Source organism: Penicillium cosmopolitanum (genome assembly GCF_028827165.1).
Source record: "Penicillium cosmopolitanum strain IBT 29677 chromosome Unknown utg000008l:1.0-4398992.0:1.0-4402845.0, whole genome shotgun sequence".
In the NCBI taxonomy this organism is placed as follows: Eukaryota; Fungi; Ascomycota; class Eurotiomycetes; order Eurotiales; family Aspergillaceae; genus Penicillium; species Penicillium cosmopolitanum.
In genome coordinates, this window is record NW_026622678.1 from 3354276 (window position 1) to 3378010 (window position 23735).

Here is a 23735-nt window from a genome sequence, read left to right on the forward strand (position 1 = left end):
CATTCAAGACAGTCTCTTGTCGGCTCAGTGAATAAGGGCTCTTGTATGGCTGTCACGCCCACGACCACGACCACTCCTCGCCCAACCTAACCCAACCCTTATCCGTCTCGAACCACTTGAGCTTCTCCCGTGATGAACTGGCTTTCGAAACTCCTGGCCCTGGCGGCCACGAGTGCAGTGGGGACGAATGCTTTCGAGTCCTCAATCTTCACATTCCATGCGGACAGCCAGGCCTCCGCCGATTCCACCGGATCACAGACCGTCTCGGAAGATGTTGCTCGACTTATCCTAGAGCTCCGCATGAGGTCGCCTTTACATTCAAAGCTGGGAAGCATGGAACCTGATGTTGTGGACAATCTTGATCAGTATGCGGACTCCCAGTACTCTCTTTTTGGAGGCTCGGATGCCGGGGACAAGCTCGGCCGGAGCATCATCTTCCTAGAGGGACTTGATGAGGAAGTTGGTATGTTGATTGGAACTCGTAAACCGATTTAAAACGACTCATCAGCTCACCATTTTGCCCTTTTATTATAGTTTCAACTCTTCGCAAGAGTCAAGATCATAGCATTTTTGTGCCCCATGCTTCGTCAGCCCTGGTCAATGATGCCCTGGAGCCTCTTATGAACAAGGCCAATGGAAAGCATTGCACATATAGCCAGCAAGACGGCGCATCCCAGAACTCTCGGGTATGAAAGCTTCCACTCCATTACTGGAATATATGCAATTCCCTTTGCTAACAATTGGCTTTTAGTCTATTCAAGAGTGCCTCGCCTACAACCCCGTTCTCTCTCACGGCAGCGGCTTATCTGATCATGACATCCTCGGCCTGGTGGATTCAATGGAGACATTCGTCAGCAAGAACACAAAATTGACTAGTTCAAGACTGGTATTCGAGGTAAAAAAAAACAAACACACATACGCAGCCCAGATTGAATAATGGCAGCTAGCTAAACATTATCACAGACGAAATCCGCCAAGACTGCCCAAATCGCCAAGTCTCTCGAAGCTACCTTTGGCGACCTGGCCAAGACAGCCCAATCAACCAACATTGAAATCACAATCGTTGCTCTCCCAGCAATCGACCACACCCAGGAATCCGCGCCAGTCCAACGACGCTCCGTGGAGACTGTATCTCAAAGGTCCTCGGCATCAGCGAGCTTCGAGCACACAAACCTCGCACCAGTATGCCACGCCTCGAACTCTTCATGTGAAGACGCAACAAATAACTGCTCCGGTCACGGATCCTGCTTCTTGAAGTTCGGACCCGGTAACGAGGATGCCAAGGGTAACTGCTACGCCTGCAAATGCCGACAAACGACCGTTAAAGGCAGTGATGGCTCTGTCAAGAAAATCCAGTGGGGAGGTGTTGCCTGCCAGAAGGAGGATATCAGTTCTCCATTCTTCCTTATTGCCAGCGTTACCATTTTGGTTATTCTTCTCGCGGGCAGTGCTATTGGAATGCTTTTTAGCATGGGCAATGAGAGTCTTCCCAGTGTTATTAGTGCTGGTGTGGGAACTTCAAAACAGCAGTCGTGATCTGATCTCATCTGATCTGATCTCATCCATTCCCCATATCCCCCAATGGGATGGGGAATTTCGGTGTTTGGTTTTTTTATTATCTTGTATGTGAACTCTGTTAATTGCTTCTTTGGACATGACATGTATTCCAACTGCTTAGAATCTATCCTATCATTCGAGTGTTTAAACTCGGGATTTCTGATATCATGCTTTTTTGTTTTCGAAGTCGAATTACTAATAGGAGCGTTAACTAGTGTCACCTTTCAAAGTGACAGCTCCTAGTCTCTTGGACGTAATAATAGAGACAAGAACTTAACTTTCATATATTACAGTAGCTAATATTTACTTTCCTTTGGCAAAAAAAAGCTGGACATAGTATGTAGCGTAAATCATCATTACAGGTTGCGCGCCAGAGAAAGAAAGGGTGTGTTTCCCAGAGTTGGAAAACAAATACACCCAAAATCTCTTCATAAATCAAACACAAGGAGGAAGGTTCTGCAATGCCACTCTGCTCACACGAGACCAGACCCGGTCATAGGGCTTTGAGATGGGTATTGAGATGTCTTGCAAACGCGTACAGGACCGAGAGATCGAGATCGAGATCGAGACCGACTAATTACATAAAATAGATAAAGACATGGACAACGAAGCAGCTGCTTTACTTCGACCAAACATTCCAGATGTTGATCCAGCATTGCAAAAGGTTTTTTAATATCAGTAAAATCGTATAGTCCAAAAGACTAGGAAAATCGGGGTGCAAAATTCATTATGTGGTACCAGCCTCAAGTTGGGCTGGGGTTCGACTATCTCCGGCAACGAAGCCCTGTGGGCTACTGTTGGAAGGCGGTTGATGTTCATTTGTTGAAGATGTTTGTGTCTGCGAAGATGGATTCGAACGCAGACGAGAGGGGATGAAACGCGACCATCGCGACTGTGATTGTGATTGTGATTGGTTCATGTCGGACGGCGTTGGTTCCGGGCGAGTTCCTGCTCGCGGGGAGCTATCTTGGGGTGGGTATTCAGGTGAAGGGGACGGTTGGAAAAACCGGCCAGGCAATGCCACCGGCATCCGGAATAGATTCGACGGGCCCCCAGGTCGTGCTGCTCGAACAGGCCTGGCGAGGAGATCAATACGACTTGTCGCAGCACGACGTCCGTTACGATCTGCACCAGCAGCCCCATCGGGCGCCTGTGCGCGAGGCTTAGGAACATAGTAATCGGCCTTGCACAAAGGACAGCAAGCCCTTCGACTAGTTAACCACGGATCGACACAGGAGGCATGGAAAGCGTGTCCACAGGTCAATCCACGAATATCATCATCGTCCTCGATGATATCCAAACAGATCGCGCAGGTATCACCAGGGTTTGGCAATAACTCGGAAGGAACGGCTTTTCGAATTTGATCGCCGTCTTCCTCGTCCTCTTCGGCCTCGATACCTTCGTTCACTAAAGAGTGCCGCCACTTTTCTTCCGCATCGGCTGCATCGTCGTGGTGAACTACGGACAAGCCCGTTGCAGGAGAAGCTTTCTCGTCCGCTGGTCGTGAGGTTGATTCGAGATGTGAAGTAGGTGAAGAATCACTATGTGTTTCTCCACGCTCTCCGTGTTCGACCGAAGCCGGCGAGGTTTCATCCGTCATGGGCGCAGGCGCAGTTGCAGTCGAAGTAGTGGCGGAAATAACACCACTTTCATCAGCCATACTCGGGGGTCTACTGTTCGGAGCCGTGATGCCCCCCTCGGTTGGAAGGCCCTGGTTAGCACGGGATGACCTCCACACCTTGTATTTCACCAAGGGGAATCGCTCATTGACCTCATCCATCGACATCAGTTTCTTTTCGCGTCGTCGCCGATGAGGACGTGGCATGGCTACCAGATCGATTGGGTCGCCTGTCTCCTCGCCGCGCAGCTGGCGGTTCCGTTGATTATATCGGAAACAGTATTTGACACCGACAATGATCCTGTAAACCGTGTCAGTATTGGGATCAGTCGGTTCTTCACGCTAAGAGGGCGCAACGGCGCAGTTTAGTGATGATCCAACATACCATAAATTGGTGAAGACGACGCCGAATCCGAGCGCGACGAAAAATAGTAGCGGCGAGCTTGTGGCGCCTGAGCCCCCGCCGCCTCCGCTACTGCCAGTTGTGGTCGCAGCACTGGCGGCTGCCGTGGTGGTAGAAGGTGCCATTCTGATCAACAAGGCAGGGGGTTGGCGATGGGATCGTAGAGACGTAGGGACGTAGGGATGCAAATCAAATGCTAGGTCCCACTAGGTGTTAGGATTACAGGGCGTCCGTAACCATTCCTCCAGGTGCTGGATCGAGAAAGCGCACGATGCGTAGATGTTCACTTGTCGTGCTTCCAAGGGGGGTTTGGGTTTGCGGGGATTGGAGGAGGAGGAGAAGGAGGTTGGTTGTTGGGTGAGGGTGACCGACGCTTAGGTCAATGCGAGCTGCATGCAAGCCGATCAGACCAGGCAACGGAAGGGTAGAGGCGTTGCGGGATAAGAATTTTGAGAAGAGGCTCCGAATAGTCCACCAAAGGGATCAGCCAAGCGAAGTACTCATATCATCGTAAGGTGGATCTTGTCGGGAAAGCAAAGCAAGAAGGCTGGACGCATGCGGAGGAGCAGAAGAGGAGGGTGTCGGTCACGGGAACTCGGCTGGGGCTGAGAGGAGTGAGAGAGGGGGCTGGCAATCAATAAAGGGAAAGGAGAATACGAAATACGAAAGTAGAGAAAGAAAAGAAAGTTCAGGCAAATTGTAAGGGGCCAGTTGAATAAGATTAAATTAAATGTAGATCAATATGAAAAAAAAAAATGTTGCGATAAGGGAGTGGAGTGGAGATGCGGTGCGGGTTCGGCGCGGCGATGTGAAGTGGTGTGTGGTGATGCTCGTCGGGAAGAAGATCCAACTCGACTACCACCACCATTATCACTTACCAGCACCTCCGCCACCACCCCGAAGGGTCACCATTCGGCTATATTTCTGCTTTATTATCTACCTCCAAGCCCTCCAATACAGTTCGCCCTCCCTCAAAACTGATCATGGCCGAATCCATCACCCCATCAGAAGCCACCAATCCTGTGGTCTTCTTTGATATTGCCCTTGCAGGTAAGGGCGGTGCTGTCAATTCCAATCCTAAGCAGGATTTAAATTCCCTATTGCATAAATCGCTAACCCCAATCATCTAGGCGAGGCCCTTGGCCCAGTGAAGATGGAGCTATTTGCCCACAAAACTCCACGAACAGCAGAGAACTTCCGCCAATTCTGTACGGGCGAAACCAAGTCCCCCAAGGGTCAACCACAAGGTTACAAGGGGAGCAAGTTTCACCGCGTTGTACGTGTACCCTTTATTCTAACCTCTGGAGTTTCCTCTGGGTTTCAAAAATCGCTAGCCTAGATATGGTTGGTTGATAAACTAACCATGCGCCTCTTGTGCCTCATTTCCAGATTAAAGATTTCATGATCCAAGGTGGTGACTTCATCAACGGTGATGGCACGGGAAGTTGTACCATCTACGGCACTCCCAAATTCGCCGATGAAAATTTCGAGCTTCAGCATGATCGGCCTGGTCTGCTCAGTATGGCTGTAAGCAAAAATCCCCATTTATTATTTTCCTCTTGATTATTTCTTTGCATCTATTGACGCGATCAGAACTCCGGTCCAAACACCAACGGCTGTCAATTCTTCATTACAACCACCGCAACTCCATTTCTAAACAACAAACATGTCGTCTTTGGCCAAGTCATTGATGGAATGGATGTGGTTCGTATGATTGAACACACTCGGACCACCAGAGATAAGCCGAACCAAGATGTTTCCATCGTGCAGTGTGGAGAGATGTAAACATAGCCCTACAGAAGAAAAGAAGTTGGAGGGGGAAATCAGGTGGCGATATTTGTGAAATGAAATACAACTTCATGGGATGCTAAACATTTTGATCTATTCTGCCTATAAAACGCCACCTCTTAAGAGACCCTGGCCTGGGATGGGCAGGCCACCGACAGGAACTTTCGAAAATCGAAATCTCAAGACTTTTTTTTGCCTCCAATTTGATATTTCTCGAAAATAGAATAAAATACCCCCTAGAGTCCTAGAGTAACATATTGCCTTGCATATTGCCATTCAATACCATTGTCGAACCAAACCAATTTAGATCTTGAATTTGCTCAAATATTCAGTTGCAAGCGAGACAGCCTCGTCAACTTTGTCTGGGTTGGTACCATTTCCAAGAGAGGTTGCTCCTTTACCTCCAGCCTTGCCTCCAACGGCGCGGAAACGACTGCGGCCCATTCTGTAGCAGATGCGCCTTGGTCGCCAAGTTCCTAAAATTAAAGTATTAGTTTAGTGCCCTATCAAAAATGATTGTTTCTGTTTGTATAAAGCAACTCACCTTAGACATGTGGCAACCATGAGCAACGCGGGTGTGCTCAGAGTCAACAGCCATAACATACACGTTCTTGTTCTGCAATTTCGACTTGACGTGGTTGATAGACTCGCTGACAGCCTTTGCGCTAGCTGGGTTGGGCAGCTTCACGACAAACCATGAGGAATCCTTGTTCGCGGGGTCTTGGAAATGGGAGTTGATAGCGTCAACAGCCTGCTTAACTTCAAGCTTCTGTTGAGCCTTTTGTCCATCAAGGACCTGCTTGTTAATAGCAGTGAAACGGGTACGGAATCGCGCCTTCTGCACAGCAGAGATCACAAGTTGGTTGAGGTCCACTTGGATTTGCTTGGCGTCACGTTCCTTCTCGGCTCCAAGAGGCAGGCCATCCAATCGGTCAAGGCGCTGTCCAAATTCTTGGGCTAGACGCTGGACCTCGTGGGCCTCTTCGCCAGTAACGGCGATAATACGACGGATGCCCTTGGCGATTCCGCTCTCTTCCAGAATGATCAGGTCCTTAATATCGCCGGTCTTCTGGACGTGGGTTCCACCGCAGAACTCGATGCTGACCTGGTTCCAGTGGGGATTCTTCACATCACGCAGGATTTCTTCCAGCTCAACGCCAACGGAGACAACACGGACGGGATCCGGGTAGGTTTCGCCAAAAACGGCTCGGACGCCGGAAATCTGCTGAGCAGTGGCCAGAGGGACGTCTTGGGAATAGACGGCGCAATTTTGGCGGATGTACTCAGTGGCCTTTGCTTCAATCTTCTCCAGATCGGCGTCGGAAACCGCGGCCTTGTGAGAGAAGTCGAATCGGAGCTTCTCGGCTGCGACAAGGGAACCCTTCTGGTCGATTCCATCGCCCAGAACTTCCTTCAGGGCGAAGTTGAGAATGTGAGTACCGGTGTGGTTGTTACGGATCGGCCAGCGGCGGAGTTCGTCATATTCACAGATGACAGAGTCGCCCACGGACAGTTTACCATATTTCATGAAACCGGTGTGGAGAACGTATCCAGCATAGGTCTGGACATCACCAACCTCAAGCTCAGCCTGGCCGTCAATGACAATCTTGCCGGTGTCACTTTCCTGGCCACCCTGCTCAGCGTAGAAGTTGGTCTTGTCGAGGATGAACCCGAGCTGCTCGCCCTCGGGGATGCTATCGGTGTTTTCATGGAAACTCCTAGCATGGTAGATGGCCTTGACATGGGCAGTAATGTTTTCCCTGCCGAATTTGGCCGAATCATCCGTCTTCGTAACACCGCTCATTTTCTCCAGCTTGTTAATATCGTGGACATCAAGCTTGACGGCACTTGCGGCCGCCTTCTTCTGTCCCTTGCTGGCCTCCTTGGCCTTCAGGCGTGCTTCTTCGAATTCAACATCGTCAATGCGAAGGCCACGCTCCTCAGCCATGATTTGGGTCAAGTCAACGGGGAAACCAAAAGTGTCATACAGTCTCCAAACATCAGCACCGTGGAGCTTGTCGTCACCCTTAACCTTGGCCTGTTGGGCGTATTGTTCGAATTGACGCTCGCCACGATCCAGAGTCTTGGCAAATGACAATTCCTCCTCATCCAGAATTTCCATAACGTCCTGTTGCTTTCTCGTCAGCTCGGGGAACATCTCGCCGAGCTGCGCAACAACAGTGGGCACAAGCTTGGAGAAGAAGCTGCCGATCTCGACTTGGAAATATTTACGCGCGAAGCGAGCTCCTCGGCGTAGAACACGACGGATGACATAGCCACGACCCTCATTGTTAGGGGCGACACCGTCGGAGATAGCAAACATGAGAGTTCGCACGTGGTCCGCAACTACACGGTAAGCAGTATCGATACCATCGGCATCATCGGCACCGAATTTGCCGCGGTATTCCCGAGCTCCGGTGGTCTCTTGGATGGTCTGGAAGATAGGTGTGAAGACGTCGGTGTCGTAGTTGGATGACTTATCCTGTAGGATAGAAACCAGACGCTCGAATCCCAGTCCAGTGTCGACGTGCTTATTGGGGAGAGGTTGCAAGGAGCGGTCTGCCTCGCGGTTGTATTGGATGAAGACGTTGTTCCAGATCTCCAGCACATTGGGGTCATCCATGTTAACCAGGTGGGCGGCATTTCGGCCACCGATGCGGTCATAGTGCACCTCACTGCAAGGACCGCAAGGGCCTTGGTCACCCATCTCCCAGAAATTATCCTTCATGTTACCCGAGAGGATGTTGGCCTCTGGAACACCCACAGATTTCCATAGCTCCTTGGCCTCCAGGTCAGGTTCCACTCCACTGGCCTCATCGCCTTCGAAGTAGGTGACATATAGGCGGTCGGGTTGCAGGCCATAGACCTTGGTGAGCAAAGTCCACGAGTAGTTGATGGCTTCCTTCTTGAAGTAGTCGCCGAAACTCCAGTTACCGAGCATCTCGAAGAAGGTCTAAGATTGGCGCATAAGGTTAGATTTTGGAATCCAGATGGTCATGGTCATGGTCACCAATGAAGACTCAGTAGGCCAATACTCACATGGTGGTAGCTATCCTTGCCGACATCGTCCAGATCCTACAGCGGGTGGTCAACAAACTGAACAATATCTTACCACGGATAAAATGCTCCTGTCCGACTCACATTGTGTTTTCCACCGGCACGAATACACTGATAGGGAGTGTTAACGCAATATTCACCAAAGAAAATATCCAGGGAATTGCTACCTTTTGCGAGTTCACCGCACTTTTTAATTTCGCAAAGTCTGACTGCGGGTCAACGGTACCGAGGAAAATCGACTTGAACTGGTTCATGCCAGCATTGGTGAAGAGGAGGGTTGGGTCGGAGAGAGGCGCGACGCCCGAGGAGGGGACTAAAAGGTTAAACCAACCCCAGATCAGTAAATGTCGTTGTTGTATAGGCGTGGGCGTAGGTGTGGCGGGGGGGAGAAGAGGGGCACAAGACGATCGTGGGGTCACTCACCAAAGGTATGACCATTCTCCTTGAAATAATTCAGGAAAGTCTCTCGAACTTTTGGAGCGGTCCATTCAGGACCATTGTCAGACGCCATCCTGGTAAGCGTTGGTGGCTTGGTGGAGGTGGAAGAGTGGACAAAGCGAGGATGGAAGGTTCTGGGAATTTGGAGTTGGCGCGCAAAGGGAAGATGAGTCAAGGTCAAAGCCAGTTCCCCCCTCAGAACAACTCCAAGCCCAGCAACCCACATTGACCCCCCTCTCAAGACTGATCTATATTATACCAGAACGCGCACACACACACAGTTCTCCTTCCTACCATCCAAGATCTCTTGAGTTGCCGCTCGTACTCAATAACCAAAACAGGGGGGTGTTGTGGATGGCGCGGAGTGATGAAAGATCGCAGCACGGCAAAAAGCGCGCCGCAGAGGGTGACCCGGATGGCGCGCAACCACTAACCAAGAGATTTGGTCGACTTCAATTAGGTATGTTCTCTCCCGGGGCTGACCAGGTCAAGGTCAAATGGGTTGCGATTGCGCTGCGACTGCGACTGGGTTGCGATTATGGATCTTCAATTGACATGTCTTCCATCCCGCAGACAATGTTAAGCCGAGCCCCGGTGCTCGGGCCAAATACCACGACACTCCGACTCCAACCCCAACTACAACTCCAACTCCAACGTCAACCCAAGATCCCCTCCCATTCTGCACACCTCAAGGCCAAGGCGATGACCATGAGTCGATGATCCTGGACGACACTACACACACCACCTATGTATACGACCTAGATCGAGAATTGGCCGATTCCGATTCCCCGCCCGGCGCTCTAGTCCTTTTGCCTCTAGCGGAGCGTATGCTCGCCGTACCCGATTCGGTCCTTTCAGATGATTCCTCACAGGGGAAGGAGTTGGTCCTTTACTCCGATCCATCATCTCTTTCGGTTCCGATAGAGCAGGATAGCGTAAGAAGGGCTATAATTGAGTCAAGAGCCAGAGCGAGGGCCAAAAAGATTCAACAGCAACAGAATTCCCATTCGAACGATATATCAGATATATCACCATTGAAATTGGCCCCATTATACTCGATTTCGGATTCGGATTCGGTTAATGTCTGTGATGACGACCCAATGGATATTGATTAAGAACTATGATCAATACCTTGGACACTTGTAGAGAGAAAGAGACAGAGAATATAATTGAAATATCATTAATAATACACCCAACCATGTTATACAAATGAATTATCTCCTCCCGGTGAATTTTCTATCTCTTGCATCTTTGGAAACTTTTCTTTGAGTTCTTACTCCGTGCTTCTGGCTCCATTTTCAACCATCTATCTCCCAATGGGAATGACCCATACTGCTAGTCCCACCAATAAGGACATTATCAACAACCTTGGGATAGGGAAACTGGCCGACCATGATTAGCGACGGAATTCTCATCAGGGACTTCAATTTTGATAACAAGTTTACCTATATACTGACCAGTTTGTATGCGTCGAAATAAATCTTCTGCATTATGAGCGTCAAATTTACTCGTTGGCGGAGTAGGCTTAAATTTCTCTTCTTTCATCATTGGCATGGCCTGTTCAATAATTCTAGAACTGGCCAATGCTAGCAAGTCACTGCTCACAACAAATTAGGGGGGTTGGGGCATACCTCTTGAACTCATCTGGGCATTTCATGTCTAAGGCGTGCAGACAAACACCAAAAAAGGACCGGTTGGTTAAGAAGGGGGACATATTTAAATTTCCATGGCTCATAATATCCCTTTTGCTAGTTTCAATGAATTTACCAAACTCTACAACAACTTCCCGGGATGCATGAAGACTCTCGCCTGACAGAAGATTAAGGACAATGTCGACTCCTTTGCCATTTTTTTTCATTGCCAATCGTTGCAAATAAATTACGTTGCCAGCCGAGGCTTAAGCCCTGACACGCAAAGAAAATACTTACCCCTACATCGAGAGCTTGACAAAGCTAAATCGACGCTCAACCACACCCATCGTATACAGAATGAGTCAAGATAGAATGGAGAATTTAGTTGAAAACAATGAGAACTATTGAGTGTCATCGAGATTTGGAATAGTTCATCGTGCATAACGCAAACTTCATCTCCTTCGCGCGACATTATAGGTGATGAGGGCCTGAACCAATTCTCCTTACAATACCAGCTCTTTCATATCTGAGTTGATCCTTTTGACCAATGAACCTCATAGCAGACACCATATCTAAGACAAAGTAAGTTTCTTATCAAGACAAGGCTTTACGTAGAGAGCCCGTACCTTGAAGCTTAGGCCAACATATTTGGTATCGATTTCAACCTCACCTGGGCCTGGCGGCATGGCATCATCCAGCACCCAGTGAAGAGAATCCAGCAAGCCACAAAAGTACCAATTATAAGTTTTTTTGACACGTCTGCAGCCCTATCTTCAAAATCATATCCAGTGAAAAGCAGGATAGGATAACGGCTAGTGTGGATACTGCTTCCCCCCCCCACCCCAACCCCAAAAAACCACATATCTATAATCTAGGTCTGCCCTAGATAACAGTAATAACATAATGATTTTGTAAATCTTAATAAGTGAGATCAGAATATTAGAGTCCCAAGTATTCAGTCCTACCGTGGAAAAGGGTAATGAAAGCTCCAGTCGAAGGGTCCGGGCTATGCTCAAAATTAGACCCTAGCGCGGATTTTCGGGCTGCATGGGAATATCTCGGGTACTCTTTTGGATGCCTTGTGGTCTCACATCAGACATAAATCGACGGAACGCCAAAAAGTTTATGCTCGGAGGCATTGTCGAAGAAGCCGCCTCGTCAAGATCCTATATATTCTCAGGCTTAACAGATATTTTATTCTTTGGAAATTTTATTGAGGAACTGTTATATCCCTGTAGAAGATATGCTATACCTAAGTTGATTCTATCTATGGATAATGGATTATTTTACTGCTCTAAGAGGATTGAATAAGTGTGCTTTGATAAAGAAGCCAAGCTACTACATTTAGCTCATACTCTCCTGGTATAAACCCGATGGAGAAGTTCCTTACGGAGCTAAAATTCTTCATTCGGTGTTATTGTCTTACACCGATAATCAGAATCAATTATTTGATAACTTCCTTAGATGGTGTGTTGATAAGTTCGGAACAAGGAAATATAGTACAAGAGGCCATTTCCAAAATGTAGGTATCGATATGGAAGATCTTTGGCGGAAAACTTTACATGTGGAGTGCATAGTTTGGCCTTAATTAGTAAATAGCTAAGAAAAAATATTATAGATATATATAACATACTACTTTATAATCTTAAGAAGTATACAAGGGAAGAATTTGGTAGTTAACTGACTATTATTAATATTGAAGGATAACTAACTAGAAGTATACTCTATAAACAAGAAATAAAAGATATACTTTAAATAGAGGAATACAACTCTTTAACCAAACTTTTCTAATAAATAAATCAATAGCTTAGCCTATAACTCTATCTATTAAAGTAGAGTTGATATGGTAAAATATGACTATAGAGACTGTTAGATATATTATAATATTTATAAAGAGGGGCTACACTAAGGCTAATGTTATACTAAATATGATAATATCTAAATCCTATAATAAACAATATAATTACAGGTATCAATTATTCTCTATCTTATAAAATAAAGTAGACTCTATATTAGAGAAGGGAAGAATATTAGAAGAAGGAACTTTAATAAGGGAAGATACGAAGCTATTGAAATACTTCTAATACTAGAGAATAAGATACAACTATTGTTATAAGTATCTTCTGTGTTATTTTAGAAATTGATACTTGAACAACCGTTACTGTGACCAGTGTAATAAGGTTGTTGCGTAGGAAATAGGCCTGCGGCGACATATGTATGATAAACATAGATTCAAGGCTTAACCACAATATATTTAAAGCAAAGGCTATCGTTGTTGTCTTTTAAGACCTGTATAAAGGTAACATAATTATAATTTCACTTAATTGACTCGTTATTTACCCACAATTACAAAACAGACTTGCTTTGCCATATACGGTAGATCCGAGTATGGTTTACAGGAAAATAGTTAATCATATACCCCATCCACCAGGCTGAGTATAGATTTGCTTTTGGTCTAATGGTAAATTTACATTAATGAGAGGTCAGTGTGAAGGAGTTCTCTGGCGGTGGTGATCCGGCCTGTGACCTCGCTAGGTGTGTGGGCTTCGCCACTTCTTGTTCCTTTCTGTACGATCTGGGCTGCATCGATAGGTAATTAAAGCTGGAAAACTTGAACTAAGAAGCTGGCATGGGTTTCTTCCATCTCTAATAGAATGGCCGGGCCCTCCCACAGGTGGGTCTGCCAACGGTCCGGCATTAGCTTCTATGTGATACAATTACATTAGTTTTATATTGAAGAAAATATCAACAAGTCAAAAACTTGTTCTTTCCTCTACCATAGTACAGCACGCTCGCTATTTTAGATATTCATGTATTATAGGGTGTATGTAAATTGATTTCATCACTTGCACACAGAGATTCTTTCTTAAAACCTCCTTTTGAACTTAGTTAAATTAGTAAATTTACTCTAAATCTGGCCCTGTCTCGTCGTAGTATTTCGATACGAGTGAAGAGTGTAGGTAGAGACTGAAAATATGTGTCCATTTCCAATTTATGTACACTCGAAGCCGGTGAAAAAAGATATATGTTCAAGTATAGAAAAATGCCCTCCATCTTTTAATTCAAGTCACCCGATGCCACTGCCAACTAAAATTAGGGCTCGAGAATGAAAAGGACCCGTGTATATACTCGCAGTTCATCAATTGTAACAAAATAGTATAAGCGATGCTATAAGAAAAATATTCAATCGAAGCCCAAAGGCACGGAGAGCCATTGTGGTATTGTCATATACAAAACTGCCAAAATATATTCGATACCCTGAAGATCCTACATCAGACCACCATACGTATCTCCTTCCTCCTCCTCTTCTTCTTCCTTGTGATACCAGTTCAAATATTTTTCTTTCTCACTTTCCTTCTGCGGCGTATTCGGTTTCGGTTCTGCTGGCAGTTCCTGCTTCTTGTCATCACCATGTTGGTGGTGTTGACCGTGATGTTCAAAAATTCTTTCCATCATGCCTTCATGGTGTGGTTGGTTGGATTGATTTTCTGTACTTATTCAGTGAAGGATACCAAAAAGTTTACGAAAATTTCAACTTACGTTGAGACTGGGACATGTTGCTTCAATGTTTTCAACGTTCACTTCAAGTTGCCGATGATAATCGAAATTATCATAATTGATACGCATATGGGCTTGAGAGAAGTACATTTATATTTTTGAGTGAACAAAGCTGAGTATTGAAAGTATGATGTCAAGCTTTAGTATCATTACATCACGAGTATGAGGAGCCAAATCAGAAAAATCTTATAATTGCATCATCTCCATTGGTACAAAGTTTATGGTTCCGCCGGCTTGAATTGAGTTGGGTGAACTTTGATTTGACCATTCATGAGCATATGGAAAATTCCACCCCCTCTACCAATGGTAGACCAATTGATCTGCATATCATGACAGTCATTGAGATTTGCATAGTAAACTAGAATATCTGTGCTTTGCCATCTTTTCATGTTAGCTGCCATTAGCAGGTACACGCTTCAAGCACATATTTCACTGATAATTGTGAATACTTGGAAAGTAAAACGCAGTATTTTGTACAAGGTACCTAATTCCTACTCCCAGCAAGGGTTTTTAAGAAGGACAGATGGATTTCAACTGAAGTCAAGTAATTTGGCCTTTGGGAGATACTTGGTCTCGCTGATACGATGATGAGATTGAGAATTTTACTTGGAGTATGAACTGCATTGAGCTTGGATGGCTCTTGATTTCCATTTGAAAATTTAAAAACTGCATCTAACCGAGTACTTAAATGATATAAAGCCGCTTGTCAAATTGTCTGTTCATTGCAACCCGGGCAGCAGTAGTCATATTTGGTTGTCGATTACTTCTCCAAGGTTGCTTGGTTCATCTTTACTTTTCTTATTCTCCTTCGTGTTTTTCTCTTGCTCCTCTTTGTAGTACTCTTCCAAATTTTCTTCATCTTTTTTTAAGTAGTCTTCATATGTCTTGGGTTTGGCCGGACTACTATGCGAGTCATTGTCTTTAGGAGAACGAGAAGGATGACTTCGAGAAAAGTGAGCTAAAAGCCTTTTGATCACAGGTTTTTTTCGATTTGGATTCTCGTGGGAGTCTGGGCTATCGTTAGATTCTGCGTGTATATCAGAATTGGACTGTACGAACGGACTTTCAGACATGGCGAAAAGTTGACAGTCTACAATCTTTCCTTTGGTTGTTGCTGCTCTTAGAAATCAAGAGGTTTGTGAAAAAAAGACTGAACCACAGTTTGATGTCCGGAACTATTTGCCATCTTTTCGTTGGTGTACACACCTCCTTATATTTGGAAGTCTGGGCAGATTTCGGTACCATGACGTCGACGACATCTTTGACATCTAAAACGAGGATCCAATGTTAGCTTCTTAATCAAAAGAATTTAATCCTATCTACGGTACTATAACGCCGCAAAGCATTCCTTGAACGGAGCAACTATTAAAGCCAATATTGCTATCTTTCTTCCAAGAATATTTTGTCATCTTTAGTATGAAAAGTTAACCAGTGACATCACAGCTCTTTTCCAAATTTTAATTCTACGAAATCAGCGCCCGGGCAGTCGTTGCAAATGTTAAATACATAGTTATTAGAGAAAACAGAAGCTTATCTTCTTGGGAATGCACTGGCCAGGAATAACGAAACCTCAAATGTAGAAACTCAAATGCGCGAAAACACGTTGAGCGAAAAATATTGTGAGGGATCTTACCTTGTGGCATTTAATGAAAAAAAAAGAGGAAAAAAAATTATCCATGAAAAGAGCCTGTCTGGACAATCGACTCTATCGGTTGCAAGACTTAAGGGCGAATCAAAGATAAAATCTTAGTTGGGAAATAGTATTTGTCCAATGATCTTAGTTAAAACATACCATTTGTAAATTTTGTTTACTGGGCCTCCTTTGATCCCGGTCACTTTGATTCGCCGGTAATGCACCTGGGCAGGCTTGTAACATCAAGGTAAAAGCTGACAAATTATGTCGAGCGTGGTGTTAACGTGGGATAAGCAGCTTTCCACTAGCCTCATGGATACCAATACATGGTAGAGATGCCGGTAATATCTGACGGACGCCTTTCCGTCTTGGGCTTTGCTTGGACATATCGGGGATGTGGGGAGGCTTCATCACCCCCATGGGACATTGAGCTGACATTCGGATTCAAGACCAGGATTCTGTAATACCAACGAAATCCATTCCCGCTGGGTTTTCAACAAATACCAATGGTTCGAATTTGATTTCAAATTATCCGCTTTAAAGGGCCTTCTTTTATGCAAAAGGTAAATGACGTATTACATCTGACACATGGAGTAATTCTGGTAACCACTCAGCTAACTCGCCAACAACGATAACTAGCCGCATGGTTATGATGCCTATAAATTTGAAACAAGATCCCACGATTAATGCCCAAGTTCTATGAATTTTCTATTACAGAAGCTTTACCATCTCACATCTGATCATGTCCGCAGACAAGTACTATACCCTCGCCGAAGGTGAGTGACGCAAATAATAAAAGAATTGCCTGAATTGTCTTCATTTTCATAGCTTACCAAGACAAAAAGGATGCCCCTTTGCAAGCAGTAGCACTGCTGTGCTTATGCGAAACAGAGATGGAGGCGGCCTCGGACTTCTCCAAGATACCCAGCTCATCGAGACATTGGCGCATTTCTCGCGGGAGAGGATTCCGGAGCGGTAAATCGCCAAGATAAAAGATTTTGTGTATTGGCTGACACTAGGGAATTTAAAGCGTTGTTCATGCCAAAGCTATCGGGTAAGACTTTTAAGAGGTCTCTTCGTAGATCAGGTCCTAATCGAAATTCCCATTCACAGCGCATACGGAGAATTCGAAGCCACCGCCGATTGCTCTGACCTGACCTGTGCCAGCTTTCTCAGCGAAGTCGGCAAAAAAACCCCTGTTTTACTCCGTGTCTCTACTGTTGGTCCCGAAGCAGGCTCGGCTGATACTTCTCGAGATGTTCATGGATGGGGCATGAAACTCTATACCGATGAAGGCAACCTTGACTGGGTTTTCAATAACACCGTGAGAATACTAAAATCTATCGATAAACTTCCTACTTATACTAGGTTCAGCCTGTTTTCTTTATTCGCGACCCTATCAAATTCCCCTCCATGAATCGCTCTCACAAGAGACATCCACGGACCCACCTTCCCGACGCGAATATGGTAAGCTAAAGTGATCCAGCTCCAGTTACATAGAAAGACTGACATGACCTTAGTTTTGGGAGTAGGTCTCGGTAGCTTTATTTACCTCTTCATTGCTTACATAGTATAGCTTCCATGTGGGCAATCCTGAAGGAATCCACCAGCTCTTGGTCCTTTTCAGTGACCGTGGGACTCCCCGATCTGTCCGCTTTCTGAACTCCTACAGTGGTCACACATATAAGTTTACTCAAAAGGTTCGACTTCCAGCATATGACTATCACATTAGCTAAGCATAGGGAACTAGGATGGTTCTTTCAAGTATATCAAAATTCACATTAAAACCCGACAAGGAGTTAAGAACTTCACTCGAGAAGAAGCTACTAAAATTGCTGGTGAAGACCCTGATTATATGATTCGTGACATGTTTGAAGCTATTGAAAGAAAAGATTATCCTTCTTGGGATGTCTTTGTACAGGTTATGGATCCCTCAGAGGCTGAAAACTATCGTTGGAATATCTTTGATATGACCAAAGTTTGGCCACATGAAGACTTCCCGCTGAGAAATATTGGCAAGCTTACCCTAAACCAGAACGTTCGTGAACAATTCCTCCTTGTGATATATTGATATATTAATTGTTGACTATATTACAGCCTGGTAATTATTTCGCCGATATTGAACAGGCAGCATTCTCCCCATCTAATATGGTGCCTGGGTTTGCTGCTTCTGCCGATCCAGGTCAGTAGCCCACTGAGGTTTGGAAAGGGAAGAAAGGGAAGTACTTATCTTACTCATATCCCCTTTAGTCCTTCAAGCACGACTGTTTGCTTATCCAGATGCGGCTCGTTACCGTCTTGGTGTCAACTACCAGCAACTTCCAACCAACGCAGCCAAGGCACCTGTTTATTGCCCATTTGAGAGAGATGGTAAAATGAGGTTCGATGGAAACTATGGTGGTGATCCAAATTATGTGAATTCTTCTCTTCAGCCAACAAGGTTCTATCCCGAAGTCAAGGGAGTAAGTCAAAACTCGCTGAGCTTACACACTGAGCATGAGAAGTGGGTTGGTGAGGTCACCACCTACACCAGTCACATGAAGAAAGATGATTTTGTTCAGCCTGCTGCTTTGTGGGAAGTCATTGGCCGTGAACCTGGACACCAGGAGCGAACTATCGAGAACATCGCCCAGAGTGTTAAAGAGGTCAAATCACCCAAGTTACGAGATGAAGTATATGGTCTGTTCTCACCCTTTAAGTAGTGCATAATAGACACTGACCCTTCAATAGATTTGTTTGGTCGAGTCAGCCTGGACCTTGGAACTAGAGTCAAGCGCACGACTGAGGCTTTTATCAAAAAATGAGAAGTTCCTCGAAAACTTTATCATTGTTTAATTGTATATTTAACCAAAATTGAACTCTTGGCAAATAGGAAAAACGATTTTCATCAGTTCAATGCAATTTTGTCCCAGTAATTCCTAGCAGCACGGTGTCCTTGGGTGCCCAGATACATATTGGTTTTGTAACGTAGTGTATCAAATACTCCTACGGAATACTTCTTTCTAACGTTGCCCCATTTTGCCCCGGGAAAAAAGTCAATATGTTGAGCAACTGGTGAAACTTTGTTTTCTAACCCGTGTAACGCCCTACTCAGATTATCAAGCATGACTTTCGGACAGCGGAATGTAATGTGAGGAAGTGTAGTAGCACCACCGACAAAAAAGTCAAATTCAATCTCCTTTATATATAGCCGCCATCATGACATGTTGTATAGTATGTGTAATTGATAAATGGAGACGGATGAGAGCTAATTTTGGATTGGTCACCGCAATTGAAAACTGAGAATATGATTCTGCCCATGAAGACTACATATCCTCTTAATGACGCTGGGATAATTTGTCCAGTGATCAACATTTCGGTATTTGTAGAGGACACTTCGTAACCGTCTCGTTATGATTTCTAATGAGACTTGATACTGGCGCGTTTGATCTATATGTGCATGTGGCGCATGGTGCTCTACTATGGATGTTCAAACTTCATTGATAGCAGGAGGCCAAAGCGTCAAAGTGTGGGAAATAACAGATCTAGGCAGCCGTTCCCATGTTAGAGACTCAAGTGATTCGAGTAAGCTAGACTTTGACGTTTCCCAATGACAGCGGGGTATCGTTAACCTCCAACAGCTCAAAAATTCTAATGATTTATGTTCTCATTTTGGCAAAGCATTACAGAGCCTACTGGCGAAAGGCTCGTCTCGAGTGATTGCCAGATATTAATGATAAACATTCATGTATCAAAATACGTATTTTCCTCAAGAGAACTGTAACTGCGAATCTGACAATGAGGCTGGTAATAGACAAGACGTTGCGCGTAAATAAATGCCCCGAAAGTAATGTCCATCATAAATGTGACCTTTTCCTTCGATTGGAACTTTCTACACCACAGTCGTCTTCATCACGGAAGCTGTAGAAACGTCCGATCCTCGATGGATACCAGCGAGCGCGCTCTTGGGTCCAAATCGCAGGCCAAAGACCATCATGCTCAAGATTAGTAGCCCAACAAGAACACCTAGAGCTACCAGTGCCCCAATGACACCCGCCACTCCCAAGCTCATTCCTCCGCCCGAGGGACAACCAGCTGAGGAATTAGACGGCGAAATATCACCGGCACCAGAGCTCGAGGCGCAGATTCCAGTGCTATTTCCACACGCTTTGCACCATTCCTCCTGTGATTGAATGGCAATCTTCTTTGTCCCGTCCACAAATTGCGCCCACGGGAGCTCCACCGTCGATTGGCCAAAGAGTGCATAAGCTTGCAGCTGTGTCGAGCCCTCGATGCCAGTTCCATTGTGGAACACAAAACGCACTCTAATGTCTGAAGTGGCGGGAATCTCGGTCCCTTCGTCATCTGTCACAAGCTCCCACGCCATGGATGAAGCATAGTCAGGAATGCCGGTAAAATTGACATTGACATTTGAGAGCTCAGCCAGACCGAAGTATGACAGGAAAGAGGCGTACGCACCAAACTGGATATTCAGCTTGGATTTACCGCCAGATGTAATTGTTTCGTTCAGAGCTGTCAGAACTTCGCCTGCCAGTGTCATACCTGCAATAGCACGGATGGGGTCAGAAGTATTGTATGCTAGGTTGAACTCGTGCTGATTCGCGAGAACAAGCAGCTCTTGCATGACCGAATCGGTGAGAATGGTTGATGAAGGGAAATTTGCGGTGGAGTTGTGTATCAGAGCCACGTGGAGTAAATCCCATATAGTATATGCATTCTTGTAGCTCAGCTCACTGGGACTGAATGTCTCATTCACCAACGGCTCGAGAGACTGGTAGAGCCCACGCGTGGTTAAGAGCAGGCTTTCGTAGGATTTCGAGTTGGAATAGTCACTGCTGCTCACTTGGGCCTTGCTACAGGAGGAAGTGCTCTGCAACCACGTGTTGTCCTCACTCCCGCTGCCAGATTGCACGTCTGACAACGGGATTAGCTGGTAGCCATTCAACGGAACCTCGATTATCGATCCATTGCGCAGTGTCTCCATGGAAATTGAACCGATGGGAGGGTAAAGACCTTGTAGGAATCCCTCTCCGGAGTTATCGATCACATTATCTTGCGGCGCGCTCGCAGTGACCTGGGCCAAGTTGACGATGTCGGTACTGATCCCATCAATCTGGTAAGAGGAATTTGCCGAGATATAGCGGTCGTGAAAAAAGGTCCCAGTCATATACTCCTGACTGTACCTGAGACCGGTCAACTTGGTCGGTGGCCAGGCTTTTGCGGTCCGGTCTCCATGGCGCTGGAAGACGTACGCTCCCAGGACCCGTTCTGCGTTGTTCAGGTCTGCAAGGAGCAGGAATGCCACAATAGTTAGTGTCATGAGCGGAGACATGGTAGACAGCATTCGCCCTCGCTGGCTACTGATCAAGGCGTATAGTACACTTCATGCTACTACCCAGGGTGTCCCAACTTTATGAATCGCTGGCCTCGTGCGGGGGATGCTAACACCCACCGTTTGATGCAGCGAAAAGTCAATTTCACCACTAGTCGGATGATGGCGGAGACTTCGCTTTGGACGTCAAGGTTCTGGTCGACACACTCTGTTTCTATTCGAGGAGGCTATCCTATCACGTTTTGCTTATGACATAGTTCGTAAAGACATGGTATCACCATCCATTTAAGAGGTAGAGATTTTAGTGTGGGTAGAAACAAAAAGGGATTTCTGAAGCAAGCTAGATACATGGGGTTTCTCAATCAATCCACGATCCAAGAATGGAATTTCCCTGGACCCAGTCCTTTGCTCGACACAAGATGAAATATGCACAACCCAATAATATGCTGGGATCGGAGAAATTTACCCCGCTCTCGCTCGGGTCTCCCGAAGTTAAAATCACTGGTGTAAGGTAGTATTTAGGTATATTTGATCCGTACAAGCCATTTTTTTCGAGTGGTAATTGGGTATCTCCCGCCAGTGCCGCCACTATCTGCTCCTCTTAACTTGGATGTCTTGCGTCGGGGCATACTGTTTCTTACCCGAGACGTGATTTGTTCAATAGTTCTGCCGTAACTGGCTCAAAGGTCCTACGTGAGTGCTTGGTATAGACACCTTACAATCATTTGGTTTACTTCTTATTCATGTTGCAGGAAGGGTGATGAACTGGCATGTGGCTCAAGGTTGGAAATAAGGAATGATGCATCTCTGGCCTCCATAGATCATCCATCCTCATTGATATGGGACCGGCTGGCCGAAGACAGGAAAAATAGCTCTGATAGAATATCTTTACAAGCATTGTACTATGCAATCAGCGCAGGTATCGTAGAACACCACCACTCCATGCGTTTGAAACAGGGTTTGATCAAGTCTAGAACACATGATCTCGCGAATTGAACTTGGTATTTTCTACGCAGATTGATGAAAAATAGAGAGGACGTAAATCTTTTCTCTCATAACACGAAATTCCATGTCTACCCACCAATAAGAATAATGGGGCGGTTCTTCATATTCTTCAGTTCATCCATGCAGGCGTGTTTCGCTTTTTTGCGCTTCACGGCTATACCGATGATATTTAAAATCTCGCCCTCTCTTGCACGGATGGGCTCCCTATTGCCATTAAGGCGAGACGAGGTTTTCATACTCTCTCGAATGCTAAGGTTTTTCAAGGCCTCGCTATCGATGGGTAGCCCGTAATTCTCCTTGCGGATGATATCCCGTAGCGATATCTCCGCGGTGCCGAAAAGACAAACCTTTTAAGTTGCCGTCACCGGTGATGCAGAGTCGATTGTAGGTGCCGCAGAAATTGTGCATCATGCTCGTAATAAAGCCTATGCGGCCTTCAAATTCTGGGACTTTGTATGTCTTGCTAGTATCATTTTTATGATCAGCGATCTTTATTAATCCCGGATATTCTCGTCTAATAACTGCTAGCATCTCTTGGTACGAGAACATCTTCACCCTGTTCAACTTATTCCGAACAAATGGTATGTATTTGTTAAAGCGGACCTCGAGGGGCAGCTCACGACCCATCTTGACAAAGGGGATGATCTTATGATCGTTCAATCCGCGCATTATGACGCAGTTTACCTTGAGCTTGATTCTAGCGCTGGCTCGGTTCATTTCTAGTATGCGATCGATACTCTTCATCACAGCCTCGAGCCCGCTCTGGTGGGTTATGATCTGGAAGCGGAATGAATCTAGGGTATCCAAGCTCAGATTTATACCCGTCAGGCCTGCTTCTACCATCTAGTCTAGCTTCCGGTATAGTAAGACAACATTTGTGGTTAAACAAAGTTCGCGGAGCCTGTCTTGCCGGAGCTGGCTAATTCCTTGCATCAACGGTACAATGCCCCTCCGGACTGTTGGCTCCCCCCACCAATCAGGCGGATCTTTTTGACGCCCTGAGAGACAAAGAGTGATGAAAGGGTACAGTATTTCTGGCGTGCTTAACAGCTGGGGCGGTGGTGACAGTTCGATACTTTCCTCGGGCATACAGTACAAACATCGCAGGTTGCACCTTTCTGTGACGCTGATCCGGAGGTAATCATGCTGGCGATGAAATCGATCTGTGAGAAAGTCTGATAACGGCTTGGCCGTCCATCCATTAGACGATCGCGGGGGCTGTGATGCAGAACTTGGTCAGATCATGTGACTGCTAGATTGTCTTTATGAACAGGACGCACGGGAGGTGCTCCACTTGATGTCTGTAAGCATCGTCGCCCTCCCTCCACGACTCGGAAAGGGCGTTGAATGCGAACATTCGAAGAGAATAGACGGAGACACGCTGCCAGCTTTTGAATTTTGCTGGGCCATGATGCACACCATCATGTCCTAGGAAAAAGAACTTACTAGGCGAAGCGGCAATTATTTCGGTTGGCCTCGGGCGAGGTCTGAGCACAGCGCCAACGCATGATGCAGATATCCCTTTCATCAGACCTCTAGGTGGCGTCAAATTTTTTTTTCTTGAGAGAAAGGATCGAATCAAGTTACCTGAGTGGCTTACAGGATAATTGGCACAACACACCGCCTATACCGGTGCGCATCCTCCATGGCCACCCGACAGAATTTCAAAGCTGTAGCGTGATGCGTTCACTTTGATTTATTGGTCTTCGACGATG

The 23735-nt window shown here is 45.9% G+C and overlaps 8 protein-coding genes across 8 annotated transcripts; 4 read left to right on the forward strand and 4 right to left on the reverse strand.

Annotated features, from left to right (window-relative positions):
* Positions 1-132: 132 nt before the first annotated feature.
* Positions 133-1536, forward strand: N7509_007845 (DUF3844 domain-containing protein; the record flags this gene model as incomplete). The annotated part of the gene is made up of 4 exons (XM_056632482.1): positions 133-463; positions 535-686; positions 752-895; positions 964-1536. The coding sequence occupies 4 exons, from the start codon at positions 133-135 to the stop codon at positions 1534-1536; spliced, it is 1200 nt and encodes a 399-aa protein (XP_056488033.1).
* A 748-nt stretch (positions 1537-2284) lies between these two features.
* Positions 2285-3703, reverse strand: N7509_007846 (E3 ubiquitin-protein ligase RNF103; the record flags this gene model as incomplete). Its single annotated transcript, XM_056632483.1, has 2 exons — positions 2285-3476; positions 3561-3703. 2 exons carry the CDS (start codon positions 3701-3703, stop codon positions 2285-2287), a joined length of 1335 nt encoding a protein of 444 aa, XP_056488034.1.
* An 858-nt stretch (positions 3704-4561) lies between these two features.
* Positions 4562-5363, forward strand: cyp3 (putative peptidyl-prolyl cis-trans isomerase; the record flags this gene model as incomplete). The annotated part of the gene is made up of 4 exons (XM_056632484.1): positions 4562-4628; positions 4709-4854; positions 4968-5105; positions 5172-5363. The coding sequence occupies 4 exons, from the start codon at positions 4562-4564 to the stop codon at positions 5361-5363; spliced, it is 543 nt and encodes a 180-aa protein (XP_056488035.1).
* Positions 5364-5669: 306 nt separating this feature from the next.
* On the reverse strand, positions 5670-9087 carry N7509_007848 (alanine--tRNA ligase; the record flags this gene model as incomplete). The annotated part of the gene is made up of 6 exons (XM_056632485.1): positions 5670-5842; positions 5907-8319; positions 8406-8441; positions 8508-8534; positions 8591-8736; positions 8847-9087. 6 exons carry the CDS (start codon positions 9085-9087, stop codon positions 5670-5672), a joined length of 3036 nt encoding a protein of 1011 aa, XP_056488036.1.
* A 128-nt stretch (positions 9088-9215) lies between these two features.
* Positions 9216-9976, forward strand: N7509_007849 (uncharacterized protein; the record flags this gene model as incomplete). Its single annotated transcript, XM_056632486.1, has 2 exons — positions 9216-9321; positions 9435-9976. The coding sequence occupies 2 exons, from the start codon at positions 9216-9218 to the stop codon at positions 9974-9976; spliced, it is 648 nt and encodes a 215-aa protein (XP_056488037.1).
* A 3783-nt stretch (positions 9977-13759) lies between these two features.
* Positions 13760-14048, reverse strand: N7509_007850 (uncharacterized protein; the record flags this gene model as incomplete). Its single annotated transcript, XM_056632487.1, has 2 exons — positions 13760-13980; positions 14033-14048. 2 exons carry the CDS (start codon positions 14046-14048, stop codon positions 13760-13762), a joined length of 237 nt encoding a protein of 78 aa, XP_056488038.1.
* Positions 14049-16425: 2377 nt separating this feature from the next.
* Positions 16426-18487, forward strand: N7509_007851 (catalase; the record flags this gene model as incomplete). Its single annotated transcript, XM_056632488.1, has 11 exons — positions 16426-16459; positions 16529-16658; positions 16714-16737; positions 16797-17007; positions 17058-17150; positions 17204-17211; positions 17260-17383; positions 17434-17721; positions 17781-17865; positions 17934-18362; positions 18414-18487. The coding sequence occupies 11 exons, from the start codon at positions 16426-16428 to the stop codon at positions 18485-18487; spliced, it is 1500 nt and encodes a 499-aa protein (XP_056488039.1).
* A 1067-nt stretch (positions 18488-19554) lies between these two features.
* Positions 19555-21015, reverse strand: N7509_007852 (uncharacterized protein; the record flags this gene model as incomplete). The annotated part of the gene is made up of 1 exon (XM_056632489.1): positions 19555-21015. The coding sequence occupies one exon, from the start codon at positions 21013-21015 to the stop codon at positions 19555-19557; it is 1461 nt and encodes a 486-aa protein (XP_056488040.1).
* Between the last annotated feature and the right edge of the window lie 2720 nt (positions 21016-23735).